Raw genomic sequence first — 9,872 nt, 5'->3', positions numbered from 1 at the left:
GAGAAGGAATAGAAGAGAAGAGAGAGAAGAGAGAGAGAGAGAGAGAGAGGAGAAGAGAGGAGAAGAGCAGAGAGGAGAGAGAGAGAGAGAGACGAGAGAGAGAGAGAGAGAGATGAGATGAGAGGGGAGAGAGAGAAGAGAAGAGAGAGAAGGAGAGAGAGAGAGACGGGCAGAGAGAGAGAGCGGAGGGAGAGAGAGGAGGAGATGACGAGGAGAGAGGAGAGAGAAGAGAGAGAGAGAGAGACTGAGAGAGAGAGAGAGAGAGAGAGAGATAGGAGAGGAGAGAGAAGACGAGAGAGAAGAGAGGAGAGAGAACGAGACGACAAGAGAGAGAGAGAGACGAGAGAGAGAGAGATGAGAGAGAGAGAGAGAGAGAGAGAGAGAAGAGCACAGTCACTTAGAGCGTTTCAATAAAGTCAAGAGTAGCATAACGTAGATAATATAACATGTATAACATATACAATAAATGTTATATTATCTACTCTTGATAAAATATAATGCTAAATAAATACGAAATCTATTACCTATTCCCTGTTTCTCTACTCTCTTTCGCCTATTAGGCTATTATTGCCAACAATTTCCTGTAAATGCCGTGCAAATGCTCCTCTGCAACACACAGGTACACCGCGGGCACGCTGCCGCACACTGACACACATATATATAGACTATATATCAGAAGTAGATAATAGGGAATATTCCCTATTATCTACTTCTGATATATATGTGTCAGTGTGCGGTAGCGTGCCCGCGGTGTACATGTGTGTTGCAGAGGAGCATTTGCACGGCATTTACAGGAAATTGTTGGCAATAATATGAGAGAGGTGCTAGCTGCGCCAGGTATCACCTGCTCCCACAGCTGTTCGCTGCATGTCAGATCGGGCAGTCTGTCTGTGTGTAGCGGCAGCTGTGTGCTCTGCGCATGGACGTGGGGGTAGCGTGTATCAACCATTGTGAGCCAGCTCCCGTGTGTGTATGTATCGCGGTAGCTGTCCTTTATCGCACCCCGATCATTATTCACACGCATTAATCTGCAATAAAATTACCTGCTGTCGACAGACAAAGACGTAGATGGCTACCCGCGCGCCTGTCGGCCTGTGTCGCGAACCGGCGAGCGTGAGGGACGGCACCCGACTATCACAGTGGTCAGTGTCTGACCTCGGGCCCGCCAATATCCTGCCCGTAGTAAAGAGAACTTGTTCTCGGCGCACCGGTTACAAATTTTGGAGGGAAATGGGAGTCTGTGCGTGATCTGGGACAGAGCACACGTTAAAGTGGAAAACAGGTTCGTAACAAGAGGGAATCGCGGGAAAAAGAGATATACTCATATACACACACGCGCGCGCACACACGCACACGCACACGCACACGCACACGCACACATTTACGTGGAGTTACAGTGATGTTTGACAATGCCATACCTGAGCCGCTGCGAATGAATGAAAATGTGCCAAGGCGTTCAACATCAGGGCCCACAGTTGGCGGGGATCCTTCGCCTTGCACATGAGCCCAACGTATTTGTGAGCCAACAAAGAAACTTCAGTGAGCGCGCGGTGCAAAATTGCACAGCGTACAGATGTTTGCTATGTGGAGTTGGTTTTCACTGTATGGGGTTAGTTTACACCCGTTACAGCGCTGCACAACGCACGCTGTCGCACGAAGGTACGACAGACACATTAGAAATGAAAGTTAAACAAGTCGGTCTCAGCAGCAGTCAGAGCAAAATCTATACGAGCAGTCATGTGCGTGATATACACTCAGCGTGTCTGTTCGGTCCTTTGCCAAAGACACTCCCAATGCTAATTAGATTATTAATAATAACAATAATTAGAAGCATGATCATTTGAGGTATATACATGGAACATCTGTGCCAGCATACTAAAAAAAATCAGCAGGGTGTTGCATTCCCGCGTGGGGTGGTTCTCTGCAAACCTAACAATGGCCAGGTGTGGCATTGTGACAACCGGCTTCATATATGTTTGGCGTCTGCAATATTCAGAAGGTTACGGTTTCACTTTGCAGATTATAACTCGTATAGTAATCACTCGCTATGTAAACATTTTACTCAATTCTGACACGTGTGAGCTTGAGAGGAATGTCGTAGGGAGCCTACATGTGAAGTTCAGTGCGGAAAAATCCGTACACCTTTCCTGGTGTAGGTGTGCAACTGTGTCATACTGAAATTTGTGGGCTGATAATCGGTATCACCACGTACGTCTGATTGTCTGAGCAAAATCCGCATATTATGCCGATGTTAGAGGGGGTAGATCACTGGACCACAGTCCATGTGCACTGTGCTTATTTACAGCCGCCATATGCTTGACATAGTACTACCAATTCGCTAGATGATATTATTGGCCTGACCCATTTTCATTGATGGAGACAGTAATCGTATGCCTGGCATATATGCATGCATATTGATCCCGCTGGCGGCTAGCCGCTGTATTTGTCTTTGTCTTCGCGCAGTGTAAATCACGCAGTCTGGCTTCAGGACCACTGTAGATCATTAGCGGTGGCGGTGCACCTAGGGATGCATGTATGCATCCGTGTGTATACATGTGCATGCGCGCATGCATGTGTGCGTGCGTATGCGTACCCTAGCGATTGGTAACGCTCGTGTTCAGTTTAATTTTGCAACGCGCGAGGGTGCTGGATAACATAAATAAATGACAGATAGGAAAGCTTGCAAGAAGGCAGTCAGGAAGGTGGGCAGCCAGACAGACAGGAATTCTTGCAAGCGGGCTGGCAGGGGCACGAATAAATCCATCACCGTGTATATATTGAATGACCATGTAACTGTAAGCGCACGTTTTTACGCAGTAGACCTGTATACATGAGAATGTTGTGACAAATAACTTGCATCACAATGCCTGCAGCTTAGTACCTATAGTACTGATCAATCATGTACTACAGTCCTGTATGAAACAAAGGTAAACGTGCTACGGATGCAGTGAGCATGAACTCTAGTGACGCCTGGGTTGTTTACATGCTTTCAGATCATTCATCTTATGGATATAAATGGTCCGAGCCAGCAACTAGTTTTAGACAGGAACAGGCTGTGCCAATGAGGTTACCAATAGGAAATGCTAGGACTGATTCCCACGTATGTGTGAAGCAATACGCATCCGGTAACATGATGTGTTCAAGTCTTAAAATTGTAAAAAAAAACTCACGAAGATATATATGTATTATGGGCAGGAAAGTATGTAGGGAAAGTATGTAAGGAAGCGAGCAAGGTCGTATTAATTTTGCTGAACTTGATAGATGCATCTCTTGGATGTTATCAATCGCCTGCACTGTGGTGGGAATTAGGACCTGGGAGAAGAGGACCGGGGCTTGGAGATCGAGGGAGGGTGTGATAGAGAGGTAGGCTAGAATTGGGAGAGGTTTTAAGGGTTATGTGTTCATTGGAAACTACCAGCGAGGAGACGAGGAGTACACGTGCATTAGAAACAAGGGACTCAGTCAATGGTATGCTTATATTGGCAACTAGGGAGCGGGTGCCGGATACGCTTGCTTGTACTAGGACCTAGGGAGTGGGGTAGTGGTGCGCTTGTATTAGGAAATAGGGAGTGGGGAGTGGTACGCCTTTATTAGGAACTAGGAAGCAGGGTAGTGGTACGCTTGTATTACGAACTAGGGAGTGGGCAAGGGGATATGGTAGGTAGACTGGCAATGAAGGCATGTATTGTACTCTGCAGAAAACCTGATATTGGAGGTTGGGAGAAACAGCAAATGGTACAAATAAAGCTATATAGAGATACATTATGCATGTGTACTTTATCTAAAACCAACCAATTTCTTATACAATTTTGTAATCGATGTAGTATTAGTAATCGAGCACCTTGTAATCGATACAGCTATAAATGCGCACTTCCTAATAACACTTATTCACTGTAATCTGATAGCCACGCAATACTTAATGAATAATTGAAATGTATTTTTACAAGTTTAAACATGATCGGACTGTGCTTCTTCATAGTCGGGATGGCATTCTACACTAGTGGTCGACATATATTTATATTAATCTGTCTCGAATGAAAGGCTTCCCTGCACACAAAGCCCAACGATGTGCGAAGAAGAACTGACATTAGTAAAGAATGAATAATGGGGAGTCGTGTCTCACTAGCACACTCAATGGTGAAATATTGCCCTAGTGTAAAAGATTTTGAATTTGATTTAAGGAATGAAAGCTTTTGAATTAAGAACAGAATGAGCTGCTAAAATTATGACAGGTTTGTGACGAATTAAGATATTGAGCCAACCATCCGTCGTTGAGCATTAGTATACGTAGGGTGTCTGTAATTGTAGTCAGTATAGTCAGCCGTGATGGCTTGATGGTGTCTTCAAGGTTGTATGTATCTAGGTGAAACACTGTTGATTTTAACAAATTTTTGGTGGATCTGTCAGTGCTATATGCTTTTATATGGTTTAGCTAGTACTAGCAACGTGCAACAGTAACTATAGCCGTAGCGATACTTAAATTTTTAAGTATAATGAGTAGTTACATGCGTTTGGCTTGCATATCATACGTGAAAACCTTGTGAGTACTTAATGGATAGGAGACTTGCCTATAAATAGAGAATATCCCTGAAAGATTTATTTTAACAGCGTGAAGATTGCAATGAACAAAACGTTCAACCCCAGAATGGAACAACCCCAGTAGCATGCATGATGATCTCTCTTTGTTACAATGGTTAAGAACTAGTAATAAGCTTGGAATCTTTCTGTTGTGTCAGAAATTTAAGGCGAATGTTAAGTTTTGTACCGTATTGTGTGATTTATAGTATGAAAAATATATCTTTTTATAGACATAATGATAAGGTGATACTTGTCGTTTGTGTTCTTTTTAATTACCACAACTACAATTCTCGTGTGCCTAGTGTGCAAAATGTTACCACTTTCCTGCGGAGGTTCTCATTAAACAATATTCTTATGTCATTTCAGGCCAAGCTCGAAGTGGACAGAGACGGCAATGGTGCTAAGATATACGCGTACGCGTACGATGTGGGCAGGGGCCGAGCCTTTGGACAGTACCTCCATGAACTACTCTGGTACGTATCCTCAATCCGGTGTTAGCTCACTAGTATGTAAAATTTGTGGTACAATTTCCGGTACCAGGAGATTTATTGTGAGAAAGTCACGTTAAATTGATTTTGCAATGATGGTTCCACCAACAATGCCTCACTGATGCCCTTATTATGAGTGCATACTGCTTAGGACGGTGGTTAGGATATGACAGTTTAATTTTACATTTGTAAAATTCCCAAGCATCGGGTGGTTATTGTCTGTAATAATTGTGATGAACAATTCACATGTTGGTTCTTCAAGGCCTCTATTTTGATGCATTTATACACTAAATCAGATGAAACCATATTTATAAGTACCTGCACACAGGCGCACACACACAGTGACATGCACACACGCACGCACGCGCACGCACGCACGCACGCACACACGCACGCACAAACGCGCACACAGAATGTACTGGGAAGCTCATGCTGTGAGTTTGTTCTTCCACGTGTTGTTAGCATATTGTAGTCCTAGTCTAGTGCAAACACGATTGAGCCTGTAATTTGATGTTGTGTCCGTATGCAAGTATCTGCTACTGGAAGGTGAAGATGGTGTGTTTGAAAGCTCACAGGAATTCTGTGCATTGATGAGTAATGGGTGCTGTGTTGCAGGGAGAAGCATTGCGGTGGTATAGCACCTGGGTACAAGGTAATACACAAAAACAGCGTGACTGTAGACAACCGACTAGAAAATCTCGAGCTAGTTCCAGGCTCTCACAGCTCGGGTCGTTCTGGTAAGTGTCGCACCGTTAGTGAAGATCTTTATGTTTCAAATAATTGCCACTGCTGTTGTCAAAAAATCAATGCTAGTCATTGTGGTTTGGCTATTTCACCTACTGTCTCTAAATTGTAATCATACGATAAAAGGTAGCGATAGCCGTTATGAAATGCAAGTGTTGTGATCTGTGACAGTCGCGATTTTTAGTGAGTCGTAAGGCTATCCTAGAAGTAGTTTCCCTTTTAAATTAAAACGTGAATAACTGGACAGTTTTTTGGAAATATAACACATGGCTAAATTATATAATGCATCGTCTTCAACGCGAACTGTTGTAAATTGTGATGTTGCACTTTTACAGATGAGCCCTTCACAAAAAACCGAGAGCAGAGCCTTTACTGGGTGGCCATACAACAACTACCGATTGACCCACTAGAAGATGTAAGTCTCTAGGCTCCTTATCAACACAGTCGTGTTGCATTTTTATTCACGGCTTTTTCACGGTCGTGCATTCTACTTGCATGTTCACCACACATATACCTGTACTATGCTGTTTCACCATGCTGTGAATTTCATGAAGATGGAGGGATCGTGCTTGCTGTATTTATATCCATGAAGATATGTATTTATCAGAGAATGTAGCATAAATCACACACTATTTCCAATTCGTGCAGAAACTGTAGCGTTTCTGCATTTGCACACAAAAATGAATTTTACGCAACTGTCAATGTGGCCGAGCATCGAGAAATAGTTGATGGATAGAGGCATTAGCATGTAGATTTGAACAGAGGTTGACCCTTGAAAGTTTAATGAAATTATTTGTATCGGTAAAGGCTGAATACAAAGATGGACTGTACAAACGGAATGGTTATATTCCAAGTGATTTAAAAACGTTTTTTTGTTAATTTTGTTTGGTCTCCATTGATGGATTTGTCTAATATGTTATTTCAGCACTTGCCTGAGAGAGTAAGGACAAAATTCTACAATGCCAATGGAGAGATTGTAGAGGAAGAAGGTGAGACATGCTTTATATCTGAGCACTATGGAAATCAGACATTGCAGAACTATTGCTCTGGCAATTTAGGCCGACTGATGTAGTCTTTACTATGAATAATATCAGGAGTCTATCAATATCTATTGATAGACTCCTGATAATATTTTATTCTGTGCATTATTTATTGGCACATAGACCATGTTATAGAGACGAGGTAACTTGTTCCTCTGGAAATCTATGGCACTGTATAGTTTTAAAGCGTTGCAATGGCTGGCTGAGGCACATGTTATGTGTATACCTGTGAGTTCATGTTTATACACAACATCAGATGATATGAGGGAATGCTATTTGTGTTTTTGTGTAAATATCTTCTGTTTTCGTTTACCAAATGCAGATGATAGCACATGTTACTACGAGTGTCACTACGCACCCTGTACGAATATGGAGCGAGAGCTACGCGAGTTTAGTATATGTGGCAGATGCCAACAAGCTAGGTGAGTTGATATAGTGTTAGAAGGTATTCCAGCGATTTCAAGCACCACTAATCATGGCTTCTTTATGTTCTTTTAATAGCCTGTTCATTGATTATGCGAGGAATCTTGCCAATTAATGGGAAAATCTATAACATTATCTGTTGATTGATTAACACAGAAGGTTAGTGGGCGTGGGTGGTTCAGAGTAATGGACGGTTATACAATCAAATGTTATGTAAGTCGTTCAAGGTAAATTCATGCAAGTGTGCATTAAAGACAGGTTTCCATCCAAAGAGTTGGTGCCACAGTGTAGCAGTCACTCAAGTGAAATACCAAATGTGGCCTTATTAGACAGGTTTCTGTTCTATAGACATTACTGATAATACAGGATTGACAGCGGATACTGTCAGTGCATGTGTATGAATAGTTCACAATCATTATCAATTTACAGAATCTGATTGTTGATAGACAAAGACAGTTAATAAACAGTGTGGGATGGTAATTCATGGTAAACTGAATGAAACTGACAGTAATGTGAATAGGTAATGGGAAAAATGGTTGCTCAAAAATGAAAAGAATGTGATCACGGCCCACGGGTTAATGTTTGGATTTCCAATATGAAATCCTCCTGCACTTGAATTGGACTGTGTTTTAATGTTCATCAACAGAGAGGTATTACAATGGCTTAATTCCTTGTTAGAATTTTTGTAGTGTTTGTATGTATACGTGTGCACGTGTTAACAGTTAAATTATATTCTGCATTGCAGATACTGTGGTACGTATTGTCAGCAGCGGGACTGGCCAATGCACAAACGATACTGTCGAGAGAAGCGAAGGCCTGTCATCACAGAACGTCCACCCGAGCGCTAATGGCGCCATCTAGGACCACATTGTCATACTGCCATGCTGCAACGGTCACCAAGCTGCGTTGTTGTGAGCTCTTGAAGTCTGAGGCCAGTCACTCACCGTGTGAAGATTATTTGTCTGTAACGAAATTACCAAAGCCGTACATACCAAGCTGAACTTACTGAGCTTCTCGTGATTGTCTGGGTTTGCCTTTTTAATGCCCCTCAGTATTCACTTTTCTTTAAACAGTCATCATTGCAGAATGGCAAGAGAGAGAGAGTGAAGGCAAATGAAGGCTGTCACGAGAATAGGATACACTGTTCGGGGGTGTTTAAGTAAGCTGGGATAACTTTAGTGGTATCGAACATTGATGGTATAGCTATATCTAGTCGAGTAGCTTGATCGCTCTGTACGTAGCTTGCTTATAATCTTTCTCAATTAGATGTGAGCATCCTAACTCCAGTGTGGTAGCTCCTTTTAATTAACAGCATTTGTAGGGGTTACATAATGAATTTGAACACCAGTTTACACCGTTATTTAGCTTTGGTAGTTGGTAATGAAAGCCAACCATCAAGGGCATGTGCTTTTAAATTGGGTTACAAAAACATTTGAGCTTGTCTGAAATGTTTCGGGCACATTCGAATTGAGGTCAGTATAATGTCAGCAGTGAAAGGCAGCAGATTTTTTATTAATTGTGGAATCTAGGGCTCGATTCGTGTAGTGCGCCTTTATCTAGGTCAAGAGCTGTACACATTTGCTTATGGTGGCCCGGAAAACAACGTATTGTACATATATTTATACTACACATGTCTATTAACAGAGTATCTATCTATTTAATGTGATAACATCAGGAGAGTCATGATATACGTGTGTATATCCGTTCCTCCTGATAAACATGATCCCTGTGCAGTGGGTACAAGTGGTGCGGTGTTGCATTACTCGATTTTTTTGGGGATACGAGTGTCGGTAGATCGCGTGTACACGCCACTTCCCAGCTTCCGAATAAGAAGTAGTAAAACCCAGCAGCAGAACGTTATAAGAATGTCTAACTAAAGTGAAACGTAGACCCATGGCGCTCCTCTCGTTTCCAGGGTGTGCATAAATATGATGAGGGCTATTCTAGCTGCAGCTTGCACAAATGCTTGTATTCGTGGTTTTTGGGTATCTCCAAAAAACGGTGATTAGGTCGTACTAGCTACACAGTATACAGCCTCGGTTCAAATAAGATTTTGTATTTGTCAGCTTAAAGGTCTCATGGCAACTGCCTAAAATCTCAACAATGCAGAACTTACTGCTGGATTATGTCTATCAAGAAGTAGCCTAGGTGACCTAGTGATACTAACAACAGGTACCGTCCCCAAACGTGGTAGATGCGCACAGGCATCGTTGCCTTTAATTTGCGCTTGTTTTCAGTTTTCTGTTAACAAACGCTGTTTAATGTAATATTTTTAGGTAAATATACCCTGCAGATGAAGTCGTGTTTGAGCAGAGGTATTGTTCGCTGTCCTGTGACTGACAGAGATTTTCCATTAGCATTCAATCAGGATGAACTCCTGAGCCAGTTAGTAGACTAATACAATATAGTACTTATTGTTTTCTCAAGATTTATCTAACGGAAGGTATGATCAAGTGTAAAATCGTAGTCTACTAACAACCAAGGTATTTATAATTAGTGGAATAGTGAGTGCGTACGTGTGCGTGTGCGTGTGCGTGTGCGTGTGCGTGTGCGTGTGCGTGTGCGTGTGCGTGTGCGTGTGCGTGTGCGTGTGCGTGTG

At 42.4% G+C, this 9,872-nt stretch overlaps 1 protein-coding gene across 1 annotated transcript in view; it reads left to right on the top strand.

Annotated features, from left to right (window-relative positions):
- The window catches only part of LOC106804782 (zinc finger MYND domain-containing protein 19-like), an 18,863-nt gene extending 9,013 nt beyond the window's left edge, over positions 1–9,850 (top strand). The window contains exons 3-8 of the mRNA XM_014806118.1: positions 4,945–5,051; positions 5,682–5,803; positions 6,146–6,225; positions 6,736–6,799; positions 7,173–7,272; positions 8,019–9,850. Of these exons, the coding sequence (XP_014661604.1) occupies positions 4,945–5,051; positions 5,682–5,803; positions 6,146–6,225; positions 6,736–6,799; positions 7,173–7,272; positions 8,019–8,121 (576 nt within the window). The 3' untranslated portion in view covers positions 8,122–9,850. The remainder of the gene's footprint in view (positions 1–4,944; positions 5,052–5,681; positions 5,804–6,145; positions 6,226–6,735; positions 6,800–7,172; positions 7,273–8,018) is intronic.
- The last annotated feature ends 22 nt before the right edge of the window (positions 9,851–9,872 follow it).

The sequence above is a fragment of the Priapulus caudatus genome, unplaced genomic scaffold (genome assembly GCF_000485595.1).
Source record: "Priapulus caudatus unplaced genomic scaffold, Priapulus_caudatus-5.0.1 Scaffold87, whole genome shotgun sequence".
Lineage (NCBI taxonomy): Eukaryota > Metazoa > Priapulida > Priapulimorpha > Priapulimorphida > Priapulidae > Priapulus > Priapulus caudatus.
The sequence above is the reverse complement of the archived record's forward strand: the minus strand, read 5'-3'. Positions and strand labels throughout refer to the sequence as shown.